General features: G+C 36.3%; 1 protein-coding gene across 3 annotated transcripts in view; it reads right to left on the bottom strand.

The window, feature by feature from the left end:
- Positions 1-1,417: 1,417 nt before the first annotated feature.
- The window catches only part of LOC112524539 (uncharacterized protein At3g06530), a 30,371-nt gene continuing 13,778 nt past the window's right edge, over positions 1,418-18,010 (bottom strand). For all 3 annotated transcript variants that reach the window (XM_025134395.1, XM_025134397.1, XM_025134396.1), the window contains exons 16-38: positions 15,016-15,116; positions 14,773-14,925; positions 14,492-14,645; positions 13,165-13,328; positions 12,901-12,982; positions 12,663-12,825; positions 12,309-12,384; positions 11,990-12,163; positions 11,833-11,901; positions 11,623-11,727; positions 10,540-10,629; positions 9,258-9,469; positions 8,914-9,127; positions 8,635-8,817; positions 8,249-8,344; positions 8,095-8,162; positions 7,680-8,028; positions 7,190-7,405; positions 4,699-5,385; positions 4,192-4,598; positions 3,362-3,614; positions 2,869-3,039; positions 1,418-1,857 (exon numbers count right to left, since the gene is read on the bottom strand). In XM_025134395.1, coding sequence (XP_024990163.1) covers positions 1,627-1,857; positions 2,869-3,039; positions 3,362-3,614; positions 4,192-4,598; positions 4,699-5,385; positions 7,190-7,405; positions 7,680-8,028; positions 8,095-8,162; positions 8,249-8,344; positions 8,635-8,817; positions 8,914-9,127; positions 9,258-9,469; positions 10,540-10,629; positions 11,623-11,727; positions 11,833-11,901; positions 11,990-12,163; positions 12,309-12,384; positions 12,663-12,825; positions 12,901-12,982; positions 13,165-13,328; positions 14,492-14,645; positions 14,773-14,925; positions 15,016-15,116 — 4,418 coding nt within the window. In that variant the 3' untranslated portion in view covers positions 1,418-1,626. The remainder of the gene's footprint in view (positions 1,858-2,868; positions 3,040-3,361; positions 3,615-4,191; positions 4,599-4,698; positions 5,386-7,189; positions 7,406-7,679; positions 8,029-8,094; positions 8,163-8,248; positions 8,345-8,634; positions 8,818-8,913; positions 9,128-9,257; positions 9,470-10,539; positions 10,630-11,622; positions 11,728-11,832; positions 11,902-11,989; positions 12,164-12,308; positions 12,385-12,662; positions 12,826-12,900; positions 12,983-13,164; positions 13,329-14,491; positions 14,646-14,772; positions 14,926-15,015; positions 15,117-18,010) is intronic.

The raw sequence follows: 18,010 nt of genomic DNA, 5'->3' as shown, positions 1-18,010 counted from the left end.
TTTTTTATTGGATTTTAAGGTAAGATAGCAAATTTGTATTTAGTCTCTTTTTGTTCCATCAGATTTTAAAATAGTCTCATTTTGTCCCATGTAATTTTTGTCCATGGCATACCAAATAAGGGATTATTTTTTTTTTCCGTCTCGTTCCATGTAGTTTGCATAACATTGGTGCAATTGATAAGATCTACTTTTTGATTAAAAAGTGTTAAAGAGAGATAATTATATTATTTTGCAAAACAGTTAATTTGTTTGATCCAGAAACAATATGATTTGTTTCTAGAAAAGTAAAAATAAAAGCAAGATGCTTTGTTTCTGTCTGCCGCATTTATTAGATACAACTGTAAACAGGTGTACCATTATCATCATGCTTCGTTTAGAGAATTTTGTCTACTAGTCTTTTGAGAGTTTTGTCTTTGAAAAAGAGAGATAAGAATGAAACATATTCTAACTCAAATAAATTGTAATTTTTATATATGTTTTGTTTTAGTTGGATGATAATTTAATAATTAAAAATGGATTAAAACTAAAAACTCAATTATATATTAGATAATAAGATATAAAGACATAAATTTAACTAATTTACTAAAAGTATTTAATATACAAAAAAAAAATTATTATAAAGACATAAATTTAACAAATTATTGTATTTGATTGTGTTTATCTGCAACTAGTTACACGAATTCAGATATGAAGCTTTAATACCTTCTACTTACGCACAATCTATTTGTAATCTAGTTTTAAATAATATGCATTAATAAACAGTACTTTATGCATAAAAAGTGGTTTTTAAGAGTTTTTGTCAAATGCTTTATAATATAGTATAGATACCTAGCCAAATTGGATGGAATAAAAATTTCATTCCCGCAAGGTCCTCTTTTCCCGTACGTCGCTACATCTCTTGATAAATCCATGTATTCCATTGATTTTTGGAAAAAGAAAAGGAAGTCTTGGAATCGAAATTGACACCTAATTCATTTTTCTATATCAAATCTAAGGTGAACTTAGAAGCTTATCAACATTAAATTGTATTGTTTTTTTTTTTTTTTTGAGGTTGAATGGAACATATTTTACATTTTTCAAGTTAGACATAACAAGTTTGTATTGAAAACATTGTATGAAACAATTTTTAATCGATTATATTGGTTTAACGGCATAGCATCTAACGATTGTTATAACAATTTATGAGTATTAAGCAAACGACATCATTCATTTTCATTTTCGTTCTCATTCTTTACAATGAACCAATAGTAGATGATTAGTACCATCATTCTATCTCCAAGACCTAGATATTATCATATTGTGTTTGTTCGTTTCAGGAATAAATGTACCAATATTTTTTAATAAAGAAAATTAAAAAATATAAATCAGATAACATATAAACCGAATAACATGTCCCTCCCTTCGCTAATTTCACCCTTCCATATCTAAATATAACTAAATTTACTCATTTTTTATCATAATATAATAAACATGGGCTTGTGATTCCCATGAATACAAGAGTTTTGGAATCAGAATCCAAAATCTGAAACAAAAGCCCCTCATTTTGTATTTGCCAAAACATTACAAACTGCTGCAAAATTTGAACCTATTAGAACTTGCAGATATCTGCTAAATGAATTTAGAATGTTACAAATACTGGCGAAGGCTTTCTCCACTCATCGTTTCCATTTCCTTTAGAATTTCTTGAGCAAGCGATTTGACAGATGGTTCTACGTCTTCTAGCAATTCGCCAAGGAACGGTATGGTTTCCGGCAACAATACTAGATACTCCTCCCTTAGATTCTCTACCATGTACTTCACTATCTTTAATCCTAGTATTCGACTGCGTACCTTCTCACTTCGTGTTTGCATCAATACCTACATAATAAACATTCGAAAGGAGGGTATCATACACTTTTCTGGACCATCCTCATGATAAAGTTTATATAAACCAAATACACCCCAGTACGTCTGACTCAAAAGCAGGGTCTGGGAGAGTTGGGATGCATGCAAACATGATCTTTTACCCCCCCCCCCCCAAAAAAAAGCAGAATGGCTGTTTTCAAGGTGTGAGTAAAAGCGAAAGAAAATAACCAAGAGTAGCACATAGTAAGCAGCAGAAAAAAAAGGCACAAAAAACGTATATAGGGTGGCTGCTTTATGTAATAGCAACTCTACCCTTTGGGGTGGACTTGTCTGTACATATCCTACTCCCATACCCTACTTTCAAGTGGGAGATATTGGGCTTGTTTGGTTTAGCTAAGAATAAGTGGCACTACTAATATTATTAGGATGGTTGACCTTATGAACCCACATACTTGTCTTTTCATTGTAAACTAATAATTGTTCTTACAAAGATGCAGAAAAAACAATTGTTGGCAAGAATGGACATTGTATGTCTAAAAGTTGTTCACTCTTACATGTGCTATTTATTTTCTTTGCATTTCTGCAGAAGATGGTTAATTTGCAACGAAAAGCCAAAAAGATCGGTCAGCAACTGCTTGGCCAATGTTCAGCAGTAGCCACCCGAAATATATGTCATTGGTAACTAGTAACTAAAATCTACACATTAGACCATTCATGGAGCATGATCTCAAAATAAATTACATTTTCCCAAGTAACTAAAAACTACACATTAGAGCCATGAGGAACTCTCTTAGTCGCATAAAAGTTGCATTAATTAATAAAGAACAGTTTTAGTGTTTGATATCTATGAAATGTTTGTACTAAATGACATAATAAGATATACTCTTTTGAACCCAAATCTGCAGATATTTAATTAATTCTAACTTGAAAAGTAAATGTTGTGATTCTAATGGGATGGAGGGTAATTGCTAACTTGAAACACAGTGTATAAATGCAAACAAATGAAACAGACCCAAGACTAACCTCATGATTGAGTGGTTTCCACAGAAGGTCACTGGCAGATGTAACAGCCATTTGCCCAACACAAGAAACCAACACATCATCAACCTCGTTCACTGAGGGTACGTCTGGATGCTGTTCGAGAGAGCTTGGTGGATCAACAACAAGTTGTGAGATGATAGGTTTCAACAACTCCTGCAGACAAAATCCAGGACCCAGTTTCAACTTGGATCATATATGACAAAATATCTTTCTAAGTATGATTAAATGCCACTATCGAAAATGAATTAGCTCGATGACTGTATATGAAAGTGTAGCAAAATAAATTTAATCCTCTAGCATAACACAAAGGGCTGAAGCAATTCGGTTCTTCATTTTTGGAGCTATAATTAACCATATTCTATGGGTGCAGCGGTGATTGATGCATGATACAAAGATGCCAAGTAATTTGATAGAACAGAGTTAGAGAGTTGTACAACGAAATAAAATAGAAAAGAACTAACAGCACTTTGCTTACTTGGAAATTTGAGGAGTCAAGAAACTCGAGGTTTCCAGTGTCATAAAGGAAACATCTATGTAGAGACGACAACACCAGCGCTCTTAAATGCCACTTTCCAACAGACAAACTAGAATTCTCCTGACCTTTGTTTATATTCGGGTCCACAAGCTTTGCCTTCTTCTTTCGAGTTGGACCAGGTCGTGCAACATCATCACTCAGATGCCGCACCAACCCATTAAGAAAGTACTTGAAGTATGGAACAAACAAAGATCTATGCATCACAGTAAAAAAAAATTAGAAGACTACATAGAAAACAACATGAGCAGGCAATCAATTCATCATAATCAACGAAACCTTCCGACCTATTTTTGTAGAGTAAACTAGGTTTTCATCCGTGGTTTGTTGAAAATTCCTATTTACATCTTTTGTAGAGTAAACTAGGTTTTCATCCGTGGTTTGTTGAAAATTCCTATTTACATCCTTGTGTTTTCGATATTACTTTTTTTGTCCCTGTGGTTTACAATTTATTGTTGTTTTCGTCACTCATGCTTAACAGCAAAACCACTGTCGAAACAAGTCTCAGAGATGAAAACAGCAACGATGTGCAACCCTTCGAAAACAGTAATTTCGGAAGCACAGGGATAAAAGTAACAATTTTTAACATGCCACAGGGACGAAAATCGTAGTTTATTCTCTTTTTTAAATTCATGGCCTTCCAACAGATTTAAGAACGCTTCTCCCTACAATAGAACGCCTTAATATCTGTCAAAAGGTCTCGCATTAAAAAAATCTATCAGAAGATTATCCTCATCAACCACTAAAAGGAAAAATAAATATGAGCAACTCACCGATGGCTGTCAACAAGCTTCTGTATCAAACCGAAGAAAGATATTGCCCTGTCGATATTTGCATGCCCTGAATCTTCAGTTTGTTCCGCATATTCCGACCACTCAACACACCTAATAAAAAGAGGCTTAAACATGTTCTCCGTAAGTTTCATTGTAAGAGCCACCATTGCATTGATGACATCCTTCTCAACAGCCGCAATATTCTCGACTGAAGCAGGGTGTTGCCGACGAAGATCGAGAGCAAGCAAGCACAGGTCAAAAATATTTAAGTAATAGGCAGATATAGATAATCGATCCATCGTACTAATGAAATTCCCTAACATCTGAAAAGTAATTGATAACGCTGAATTCCCACATTTGATTGCTTCAGAGTATATCTTCAAGAGAGGTGGAAGCGACAGTCGAACCTGGTAAAACAAATTATTTCAAAATAAGATTCAGCTAAAAAAGTGAGAGCCAAGCTAATACAAGACCCATGTCAAATTTTGAGCTAGCGTTATAACTTACAGGAATTTTTCCTGTTATAAGTTTTTGCACCGCATCAGCTTTCAATGTCAATTTCGAACTGGAGTTGTTTGCATACTGAGGACGCAAAATTAGAAGTTCGAGAATTTGACCAAGATACGGGTTTAAGAAACCACCAAGCTTATCGATGACTGCCTCTATTGTAACAAGAATAGACATGAAGAGAGGTTCTTCCGAATTTGATGAGATGCTCGAACTGATATCATCAGTGTCTTTGATTTCTGGCTTTTTACATGAAGAGACAGAATGACACCTTCGAAAGACATGGTCCATGATGCTGGGAAGCTCAGAGAGAGCTCTAGGACCAAGCACGTTAATCAGTGCACCAACAGTCCGGAAACAGCCAGAGGAGAAAGCCAAGTCGTCGGAATGTATATGCTTAATAACAGTTGCTAGACATACGTTGAAAATGGAATCACTAGAAGAAAATACAGTCACTAAAACTTCAAGGGTAGAAACTGCAGCGAGTCTCAAGGAACCATAATTCAAACTATTAGCACGGTCATCAACTATCTTCAAGATCTCATGGCACATTTTCTCGAAGCATTGCAATGTAAGTTCATCAAAACAAAGCCATGAGCTTCTTACACTTGGGTTCAATACCTTCCTATGATGCTTCTGAGTCAATGTGCTGCACTCTTTAGCCATCTCACATAGAAGCCCCAGAGCCTGTAAGAAGAAATAAATGAGCCAATAAGAGCACCAGCAAAATGCAAATAATATAGTATACCAAGGTTCATAGACAATCATACCAATGTTTCTGCAAAAAGATGTACAAAATATTGATGAACAGATGACACAAAACTATGCATTTGTTTCATAAATTGTTGTAGAACTCGGTATAACTCACAAGGTCATTATGCCAAGCTAATTAGGGTATGAAAATAGAAATTTAATCTCATGCAAAACATCTTAAGGCAGGAATTGATATTAACACCAAAAGATGCTAAATATTGTAGAAGAATTGTCTGTGATTTGGAAAAGCAAAGAAACCTATATTTTAAAGGTTTTTGATACATCCGGATTGAAAGAAGAAATGGATAGCGACCTTAGGGGTTTCGAAATGGAAGTTGGAGGCATAGTTAGGGAATGGATCTTGTGTTAATGAGAAATGAAAATGGTAGTCATAGGGAAAAGCAAGGTGGATAACACAGAAAGCTTTGGAGTACAAATGGAACTGAAATGTAATAGAAGGTGGTGAGGCAGAATGTTCAAAGACAAATTCACATAACCTAACTAGTTTCAGGTAGAAGGCTTGTTAATTTTAGAGCTATGGTCATACTCACAAATAGAGTTGAGTGAACACACAAGCTCAAATTTTGGAAGAAAAAGAGTAAGACACATTTAAAATTCTATCACATCTGATATCGTGCGACACACAAAAAAAGAACGAGTTGTGATGGCCACATCTTCTTCCTCCATAATTAGACCCCACAACAAAGTGATCAATACTAAAAGCAACAGCTACAAGTGCCACCACCATCATAATAACCCTCCAAAAATGAAACAAACCTCACCACCAGAACATGCTCCTTTGTCACCAGCCCCTAAATCTCAACAAACAATACCACATTATTTATTAAGCAATTCGGGCACATCCAACATTTCATTGAACACACCAAAAGGTATGCTACAGTGGAGAAAAATAAAACCTATCACTGATGAAAGATGATCAATTGATGAAAAGTAAGCTTGTTAAAAGATTGCAGAATTTCTCTTTAATTCCAGAACATGATGGGGAGAGAGAGAGAGAGAGAGAGAGAGAGAGAGAGAGAGAGAGAGAGCGTGCAAAGGAGATTTATCCCATCATCCATGAACCAGGCTCTTGGGTATTAAGGTGTAGATAAAAAAATCTATATGGGACGCTCAGTGGTAAAGCAGCTAGAAATGTTGTCTAGTTGGTTCTGATGGCTAAAACCCTTCAGAGAGTATTATTTACATGTGCTGTATTGCAAAAAGCTAAGAACATAGACTGCTATGGATACCATTATCTTATAATTCTTCCCTTCTATAATATTAATAAATGATGCCAGATGACCATTTCATGATGCAATTTACTGGTTAGTTCTCAAGGATGCTTTTTATGAGATTCGGCTCTTAAAAGTTTCCTTCAGTAAACTGTATTAAGTTCTATAATCTTCATATGAAGCGTTAACATTTCTTCAACACTTATACTACATGCAAACTACAACACTGTAGCTGACAGCCTTACATGATAGATAATAGTATCAGTCGCCCTCAATCTATGGTAACTCCAAAGTTGTGCAACACTTCAAAACAACAAAGCACCATAGAAGATGGAAGGTTAATTATTTAATCACTCACTACATAAATGTGGGTTCTAATGTTAAAAGGGGTTAGACAGAGTAGCAAAAGGAGACATGAACTGCCATTAGTAATCAAATAAAACAAGTTTATAGAGGGTGAGTGGATAAATATGTTACGTTAACTGATGCCTAGTGAAATTTCTCACCTTCTTTCTCACATTTCGATCTGTGTGGCCCAACAGTATGATCATGACTTTAAAGTAAGTTGAGGGCAGGAGCCCCTTTCTGACAGATGTCAAGACAACATGCATAAGCTCCTTTAGTTCTTTTCCTACTGAAGTTGGGACACCATGCTGCTTTGTTCTCGATCCAATCAGTTGCAAGTGTGTGACCACATTCTCCATGAGTGCCCCACTAGTTGCCTGCACATGTAAGAAAATAAATGGTTGTTAGAGACGTTCAACTAGTCAAGTGAAGAACCACTGACAAAGAAATAACGACAGAAATAAACCAACTCCTAGCAAAACATAAACTAAAATCTGAACTACTATCTCCAATTATACTTTTCATTCATTTGTTGCTTTCCTTAGATGGAACCAAGAGAAGTCTATCATCAAGGAGATTATCTCCTCATTGCGTGGACAACAAAAATATTCAGAACACAATATGCTAATTACAAAAGATGGAGGTTCCGACCTGAATGCTATTGACATCTTCACCAGATTTAAGCTTGAATGCTATTTCAGGGTCTTGTAATTTGTCACTAATAAACTGCATTGCAACTAAAAGTTGTACGAAGAGTTTCTGGTCCCATGCACCCATCTCAATCTTCTGAAGCAGCGTCACAAGAGAAGGAAGCCATACCATGCATGAATATTGTTCAGAAATTTGCAAGGCAAAGGCGTACTCCCACTGCATACACACAGTAGTAGATAAATGCCCCAAAGTGTTATTAATATCTCGGCCGAACAAGTTCTGTTTTGAAGCCAATGAGCGGAAAAGAAGGACAAGGAGTGAAGCTAAACTGCCACTCTCCCCTAGAACCCTGTAAAGCAGGCTTGTTAGGTCAATGAAACTAGATAGGTATAACATAAAAATTCATCATAATTACCTCAAGAGGTGCACAACGATTGAAAGTCTCCTATGTTCAGCAACATTAGGCAATACATTCAGAAAAATCTGAAAGAATTGGCATGTTAAGTTGAAGGGAAAACAATTTCTATGGTAGCTGCATTGTAGAGATATTAAGCATGGTATCATATTACCTGCAACAGTTTGTCTGGGTTTTCAGTCTTCGATAGCCAACATGGCACAATAGTAGATATTAGGTCTTCAAATACTTTCTTTGAGTGACCATCCCACTATAAACAATAACTTGTATGAGAAAACGACTTCAAAACTAAAAGCTAACGCTACAAGTTTAAATGGCATATAAATATCATATCATACTTTCAACAAGAGTATGATAAGAACTTTAACTAACTACTTCATATCCTTGAGATTAAGGAACCCTTTTTAATCAGCATCATCATGGCATGTAAAAAAGATCAAAAGCCTATTAGATGCAATACATCATTGGGTTGTAGGTCAATCTTTCCCACACATTTGATACATATAATATGAATACAGCCGGCAGAAAAGATCAATATACCTGCGTTACAGCTGATTCACCAATGACCGTCAGAATATCAAGTATGTAATCTAAAATTCTGTCTGGTATAACCTTTGCCACAGCTGATAACAATGAAAAGACATGATTACGTGTGGCTGAATCTTCTGTAGACCGAGCACAACTAACTAATAGCTTAATGTCAAAACTCTGAACAATTCCATCCTGCAATAAAATCACGACATTACAAAATCAATGAGCAGTAAATACATGGATGGGTTCCACTGAGTTTTTATCATGAAATAAGAAAGCAAATATAACCTGTATGCTATCGATGGCAACAAGAGAATTTGAGATATCTTCAAGGACTGAGAGTAGGTTCTGTTGAACGTAGCATATTGCGCTGGCTGTACTTTGTGAAATGTCTGAAGAAGCTTCTGCATGTTCCTCATCCTGCTTAACAGCTTCACATATCCACTCTTTGTCCATAAAAACTATGCTAAGATGCTTAAACAGTGGCTCTACAAGAGCAATCCTGAAATAAATCAAGTATGCCATCCATTCAGTCAATAAGAACCACAAAAAATTCCAGTTAATATATGGATACCATCAGCTGTTAATCGACTATCTGAAGTTCAAAGATCCATGGACCACTGGAGGCAAACCTGTTCACTACGTCTTTCTTTAGTAGCAAAATATCTAGCAGAGAACTCAGAAATGAGAGCTTGCTGCAGCGCCTCTGACCCGCATCATTATTTGATTCAGATTTCAGATGGGTCATTGCTTTCTTTTTCTTCTTCCCATGTGGTGAACCATGTGACGGAGCTGCTTTTTCCAAAACAAAATCAAGCATCCGCTGTATCGTCGAGGTAGAAACCTGCAATATTGAGGGACAGTTAAGAGAAGTTAAACCAACTCACAAGAAAAATATAAAAGACCACCAAAGATACAAAGGAACAACTAACAGAAAAAATAATACTCTGGAGGAACAACAAGCATTTTGGTTTGATGGGAGACATCTTTGAATCCCAAGAAAAAATTTACAGCGTCAACCTTTTACTATCTATTTCATCTACAAGGGAAACCTGCCATACCAACACTCCTAGGCGTAGTTAGGGATGGGAAGCTAAAATTTATATAGAGTCATTCCCTTGTATCTACTTAAACATATTCAACAACCAACAGCATTTGAACCTTCACTGTCGTACCAAATGTTGTGGACTCACAACCCAGTGTATCAGATTATCTAATTGAAATCAACATCATCTCGAGTATCCCTATTCCTCATCTTCAACTTAATACTCCAGGTGTAGGAAAATAAATTATTCAAGCAAGATGACAGTGCTGAACATATATAGAAAATTTAGAAATTACAGAGGTAATAGAAGACTAAGGATCTTTCTGTAACAAGAAACATAAGATGACCAAGCACAAAGGACCCAGGAGAAAGACTCCCTCGTATGAAGATCAAAAGAAATCTGAAAAGCAGGACGTCCACATGCCTAGAAGAGCACATAATTGTATCATTGTTGCTGAGTAACTAGAAGATATTTCATTGAAATTCTTAGAGAAACTGGAGTGAAAACTTATCATGTCTGAAAAATATAGAAAATAATAATGCATTTATTGAAAATTTTCAGAATTTTCATTAGTATATAAAAAATGAGTTCTGACGGTTACAACTTTTGGCATTTTGATGCCTCGTTTCCCTAGTATTCAAGAGAAAACAAAATTTTCCTTTAAAAGATGCTTATCTATCACTGTTTCATGAAAATATGAAGAACAAAAAATAGCATGTAATCATAGGTATACAGGTTTCCTCAAATGGGTCAACAAATTTTGAACATATTCATATGACACAAAAGGCATTCGGAATTTAAGCCACATCTATAAGGCACAAGAGGCACATAAATCAAAAGAATGACGAAGATATAGAAATAAACACACGTTTATCTGCAACAAGGCCACTCTAGCAGCGTTCTGAATGTCACCATTATAACTCCGAAACAGATACACAAGTTCTTGAAAGAGAAGTTCCTGCAAGTTAATAAATGCTCACTGGGTAAGAATGAATTGCTAGTAAACATACTTCATAGTATTTTATAAGATTTGACATGTCAAATACTGAAGAAATAAGCAAATAGTTGTTTCCAAAGAGACCCATAGAACATGGGACACTTTAACAGTGGTCCCTCAAGACATATACCACGAAAACCAAAAAAATAGATAGAAGAACGTAATAAGACAACCCACTACTATAATCAAAAGAAAAACTAAATAACAGGAGTCATGCACGACAAGGTTGCTCCTAGTATATATAAACCTTATTATCCACTACTAAATACAATCTACAGATATACCTATTTCAAGAAAGAAAAAGGAGCATAAATGTAGTATTACAAATCAGGTTAAAAAATATACCAACACCAGAGAGAACATTGTCAAAGTACATGTATAATGTATTGTATCTGCAAAAACATGTCATGCTTGAATAGAACTTTAAAAGTGGTTCCTTCCGCTTTATCCAAAAAAACATATCATGCTTATATAACCATGTAAATGCGACTATGCGAGCATTAAATGTTGTGCAGGAACTATACATGGAAAGCTAGATGATTAAAAGGTAATCCCCATTTAACAAATAGCTTCAACACAATTAAGGTTCTATTCGACTTTATGATGCAACTTGCACAGAAAATTTAACGATTTAAGAAATTCCTACTACACCTAATGGAATAGATAGGTTAAATGACTCCAGAAGAAAGAAGAAACACTAAAAGTGCAACATATGTTGCCATGTTGGTTGACAGTTCCTTGAGAAAGAGCTGCACAATGCTATCAACTCATAGAAGTGCAGCAGTTACATGTTCTTCGACCATGTAAACAGGTGAGTGTCTACAAAAAGATATCCACCTCTTTTAGAAAATAGCCAGCGGTGACGGCCTGACACCAGCTAAAATTAAATTTCAGGCTAGAAATCCCAAGAACTATCAAAAAACAGCTTAGAAGCATCCAATTGAAAGAACTTACCTGTATTTCACGCTTGAAACCTCCATACAAGGAACCATTAAGGCATCTTAAAACAGTTACACAAGGCTGTATAACAGAAGGGTCTTCAGAGTATGAACGATCAACCTGCCAGGATAAGGGAGAAAAAGAATGTGAATTTATAACTCATTTGAAGTGTTGGCATCTTAAAACTGTGATGGCAAAGAGTTGTACGCTATCGCAGCTACTTACCTGAAGTGCCTTCAAAATGTATAATTCAACAGCATGCCCACCAGCTGCAGAGGTAGACTTTGTACAGCACTAAGAAGACAGAGGGGAAAAAGAGTCAAATTCAACAAAAGAATGAGATCCTAAACGTATAATCATGCAACCTCTTAAAAGCATTTACCTCCAGCAGAAGACAGAGAATTTTAACTTCTATCTTTGACAATGCTTGACGGGATGTGTCATACCCAGAATGAATATAACTGCGCCTTTCTAACAGTTCAGTTAGCACAGAGTTAACTTCTTTAACTACCATAACTTGGCTTCCCAAACCTTTCAGTAAAGATAGTACTTTCAGCTGTCAATATGTCAACCATATAAAAAGTCAATATAGCTAAACCCATAATGTATGAAACTCAATGTGACTACTCAAACGAGAAGTTCCAAGACAAAGTAAAGAATTGGGAGGTAAAAGAACCGAATAGCATGATGCATGAACTTACCATCCCGTATGGAGACAATGTTAGTGCAGAGCCTAAGACAAATTTCAGTACCCCATCTTTTGTGGGCCGATCAAATCTGGATTAGTTTAAGAGGATAGAGATTAGCATTCAAGATGCAAAGTCTTTACAAGGTTATCATTTTAAATATGAAAAATAGATCTTTCAAACAAAGAACAAATATCCTAGCTGGTGTATAGAAATTACATGTAAAGCAAAGTGGTTAAATTAGAATATTGGACTTTCATATTGAACTATGAAGAACATAACTCACAACAATTATGATACAAAGCATACTGCAACATACAGTAAAAAAAAAAAGGATTGAGAAAATAGCAAAATCATTAGAGAAAAAACCTCTCTCCGACACTCTGTGGCACCAACAAGCTATGATGGGAAGAGCTTAGCAATGTTGTAAAGAAGTCAGAGAGAAAATCTGTGTCTGACAAAATAAGCTTCTTCTGCTGAACTATCAATGCCAAAAGATCTCCAAGGAAATGACTCCAGGCTGCACTTCTCCCTGTGGGAAGAGTAACATAGGATGTTATAAGGCAACTCAAACATTAGTTACATATGTCTGAGCTCAAACAAATACCATTTTTCCCTCCAGATAAACTAACATGCGGCCATAAAGAAAATAGCCCTTCAATGCAGCTCATTGCAGCTGCACGTATACCCTGACAAGCAAAACATCAATCATGAACAAGGGAACTGAAGAATAAAAATGCATACAATTATAAATATTACTTCATAACATAGAAAATTAAAATATATTTTCCCCCCGGAATAATAATCAGTAAAATCAAAAAGACCAATACTCTAATAAGAAGGAGATAGTGAACAAGCCACATGATTTTACCTGGTCATCACTAGACATTGGAACAAGAACTGAAGGAAACTCAGCAGGCAGCTGAAGAAGTAAACCTTCATCTATTTCATTTTTGAAACGGATTCCCTCCTCTAACTGAAAACAAAGAAATGCAAAAGACCGTAGACTCTCTGTTTGGACACTAACAGCAACACCTGCAATGATAGAGCTCTTATAAATAACATTACAATAATTCAATGTAATGAGCAAAGGCAAACAACCCTTTTGAACTTCCATTCTGAAGTTCAATATTGCTAAATATTTTCAGAGCAGTATCACTGCAATAGACAAAGCAATAGGAGTTAAGAATACCCAAGTCTTTCAAGAGGAATCACCATATCCACCTTCACCTGATATTATTTACTAAAGAAAAACCAATAGACACTGCCAGCTATATATTACGAGAAACATCATGAAGATAACAAGCAAAACGACCATTAGAAGACAATTGCACAGAAAAATCCCTAATATTCATACAGAAACAATAAGATATCAGTGTATTGCAGTAGCATGTTACTTGGCTTCAATTTCCCTTAACATGATAATGCTTAAGAGAGTCCACAAAAAATATTACGACTAATACACAGATCGTGTTAGCACTTCAAAATAATTCCATATGACACACAGGATGGTTCTCTATGAAATATAAAGGAAGGCAGATCGCCAAGCTATTAGGATTGAATGATAACAATGGACCCACTGGACCAGAAGCTTCTCAAGCTCAAGCATTTACTTTTCTAGTTAGAGACCAACGTCTTGGAGCTAACGTGGGTTCCGCTCAGGTGCCATTATTCCTACCTCTGCAGCTATAGGTTTGCATATTTACCCGGAAGGATTCGAACCTCCGAATAGCGGGACCAAAACCCGTTGCCTTACCACTTTTCCAAATAGGAATTGGCTAATCCATGGGTATACCATGAAGTTACAAAGGTGCTAACTATAGTACAATCAAGTCTTCCTATAGAAAATATATTCCTGTCAACTCAAATTAACAAAAATTCACATTTAGCAAATTGGTTTAACTTGGCCTACAGTTAGCTGCAAACAAATGCGTACACAAGTGAAGATGGCTTAAAGCTCTGATAATATAAATCCCCCAAAAATTCACATTTAGAAAATTAAAAACCAGGTTGGAAATAAAAGTCCACTTATCCCAACATACCAGAGGGGTAAAATAGCCAAGATCACAGTTAATCAGTGATAAAATAAAATTTAATCCGGAGGATTTATGATTTATTACATGAAATAAATAAATCTTTGTCAAAGTGGAAGAAACGGTAGAATTATCAAAACAAAAGTAGTCAGAGCCTTGACCCACCTTCATCCGTGAAAAATGAGGACAAAAACCGAGCTGGTGAAACCTTGTGGTTTGCAACAAGATGATGAAGATGCTTCTTGAAAACAGCCTTTGAATGAGAAGAAAAAAAGATAAAAAGATTCTGAAGAATAGCCTCCCGCTTGTTGTTTTCATCCTGCAAGTGTTGAGAGTTTAGTATAAGAAAACAGCCTTATAATAGAGTCGCAGTGATAAAATGCAAGTGTAGATAAGACAACATATAACTGAATGATAACTAGAGAAGGGTGACTGCCTTGTCAAACCTTAGAGACATCCTCAAAAGCTGTTGCAATAAAGGCCTCCAGTAACCTCCAGAATATGCATATTAATATCTCAGCATTCAGCTCCTCAAGTTTCACATCATACATTTGATCAAGAAATGCTTTACAATCTCTATCCAGCATTCTTCTATTTGACTGTAAAAATGGTAAAATCAGTTGGTTGGTATAGAGAAGATGAGTGCTTATAAAACGATGGTGCCTAAGCTATATCATTGACTAGTATACCTCTTCTGTAGCAACTCCAAACCCAGTTGTCTGCAACTTTTCCCACGCTTCTATGATGACTGGAAAACAGGATTCATACAACGCAGAGAACTGACCAAAATCTGAAGCAAAACACAGGAGCGAAAATAAAGTAATCAGACTACACACCCAGGCACCAGCATACAAAGGTATTATATTAACTGATAAAAAAGCAAATGATGTGTATCTTAGCAACTTGAAATGGATAGAATCATCGAATTAAAAAATAAATAATGGGTCATGGATGGTTTGAACATGGTTTAAAACGATCATCAAACACCTATACAGTACACACACAGATACGCTACAGATGCACACATACATAATTCAACTATGCATAAACTACAGAGAAGAGAATGAGTTTGTTTGACAAGCTACATTAAATTTCATGTAAAGAGCAACAGCTAGGTTGCAAATTGGTAAAGTGAGCTCTGAGACATGATGAAGGTTTAAATTGATTAAACCCTACTCAAACCCTCCCAAAACCCAACACGGGGTTCAATGATGACGTAACATACATTATCCTAAGCGTAATTATATTCAAATGGAACCAATTTCATGGCATGTCCTTTGAGACGTAATCCAATTTCTCAAAAGAACAGTAAGCAAATAAGAACAATTATCTTTGCCTTCTAGGTGTATTCTTTTAATTCTTTCAATAAATTTGCCAGCACTACCGTCCTCTTTCCCAAAAAAAAAAAAATTACCTTTGCCATGTGTGACAGAGAATTCAGAATCGTGGTGGAACAAAATTAGCAAGTTTATCAGTTCTTCCAGCGCAATAGCACGCCGATATACAGTATACTCCATCTTATAGTAAAAGTAGGAACAGAAAAAGCTATAAGGCACGATAAAATCGACAGAGAGCCTGTCGCAATGCAAACTGGTTGGTGGTTACATACCAGGTGCTAATAAAAGCAAGAGCAACATAAAAATCAAATGCAAAGCTGTAAAAAGCTTCAAAAAACCATATTAAGTGGCATGATGGCCAAAAATACACGATTGCTTCATTTCTTTTTTTTTTCCACAATTTGTATACACAACCATATATAAGACATTCAACCAAGCATTCCCACACACTATCAATTTAATAAATGACTAAAGAAATGACCTCATATCAAGAGTTCAACAAGCTTCGGGATATAGGCTCCAAACATTAAATGAAGCCAAACAGGCATGACCAAGTTATTGACATAAAGGACTTCTTTGTTTAGGCAAGTCCTGAATAACCACTAATTAGGCACACCTACACTATGCTTTACTATAATATTCCCTCCACCTCATGAATGTTGCAATAACTAATGACGTGTATATTAAAAGAGAAGTGTTTGATATTAGTCAAATGTTCAAAGCTTTCATTGTAATGAAATAGAAACAACATGATAAGAACCTACAGGTGTATACAAGAAAAAAAACACGTGGCAAGGGACATGAGTAGGAGCAATTTAATGCCCTTTTTGGAATTTGGATGGACCCACTGGGTCAACCATGCAATGTTTAAAATTGAATGAGAGGGAGCAGTTCTGAACCTGTATTCTAGGAACAGTTATCGTTAGTCTGTAATAAATCTGTAGTCTTTGTTTTTAGGAGGCAGTCAGGAATAAACTTGTTGTATTCATGTTAGCAAAGGAGACCGGCCATCTCAAATTTGGCTTTATCAATCTAAATTGTAATCGTTTGACTGCTTAATTTTTCCGGTTACTATCATTGGTTCCATTGCCGGGAAATCAAAGACATGGTGCAGACTCGGAGCAATTCAGAGAAGGGAAATCACCCGCCTGATCCGGTGGCGATGCAGTTAGCCGCGATCGCCAAGAAATTGTAGTCCATAGACGCGTTGCAGAAGGAGGTAGAAGCCCTCAAATCCCAATCGCATAATAAGGACAGATGGGGTAATGGAAAGCAGGATGAAGGGGAATCGTCTTGGCATAATCAAAGGTACCGACCACACAACAAAATTGCTTTTCCTACCTTTAGCGATGGAGACCCACGAGGTTGGATTCTTAAGGCAGAGAAATATTTCCGCTACTATGACATTCCAGATGAGGAAAAGGTAGATGTTGCATCGATGCACTTGGAGGGAGATGCACTAGACTTCTATTCATGGATATCGACCGATCAGACGATAGAATATTGGGAGGATTTTGTTCGAGCCTTGCAGAGAAATTTTGGACCTACTGAATTCCAGAATCCGGACGAATACTTGTGTAGTGTTAAACAAACAGGAACTGTGCAAGAGTATCGACAAGAATTTTCCAAACGTTCCTCACGAGTGTCCAATTGGCCGGAACATTGTCTCCTGGGAGTGTTCCTTAATGGCCTCAAAGAAGAATTGAAGGCGGATGTACGAATACAGAAACCACGAACAGTGTATAAAGCGGTAAGCATCGCTTTGGAATTCGAGTCTAAAATCAACCACACCCGTTATGGGAGAGGATCAACTTGGACAGCACCATCGAAGTCATCCCAACCCGAGTCCAAGGCTACGACTCCTACATCGAATTGTACCAACAGTAATCCCAAACCACCCTTACGAATTTCTGATGCGGACAGACAGTCTCGTTACCTTAAGGGTGAATGTTACCGGTGCGGGGAAAAGTATGGGCCTGGCTATCGGTCTAAAACAGGAACTCTCAAGGTGTTGGAAGTGGAAGAAGAGCCTGAAGAACAGTCCCCTAATGAAGTCGAATATATGGCAGGAGATACTAACGACGTTGCGATCAGTTTACATGCCATCCTTGGAAAACCCCACCCCAGAACCATGAAGGTTCAAGGTATGCTTCAATCTACGGAAGAAATTATTTTGATTGATGGGGGATCTACACATAATTTTATCTCAGATGTATTGGTTAAGGATTTGCAACTTAATACTCAAACAGTGGCACCTTTTGGTGTTCAGATTGGGAATGGAGATTTTATTAGGTGTGGCCACATATGCAAAAACCTTCCAATACAAATCAATGAACTTAAAGTTGTC

The sequence above is a fragment of the Cynara cardunculus genome (assembly GCF_001531365.2).
Source record: "Cynara cardunculus var. scolymus isolate 2C chromosome LG 13, CcrdV1, whole genome shotgun sequence".
NCBI classification, from domain to species: domain Eukaryota; kingdom Viridiplantae; phylum Streptophyta; class Magnoliopsida; order Asterales; family Asteraceae; genus Cynara; species Cynara cardunculus.
Note: the sequence above shows the minus strand (reverse complement) of the source record. Positions and strands in the feature narration are given on the sequence as shown.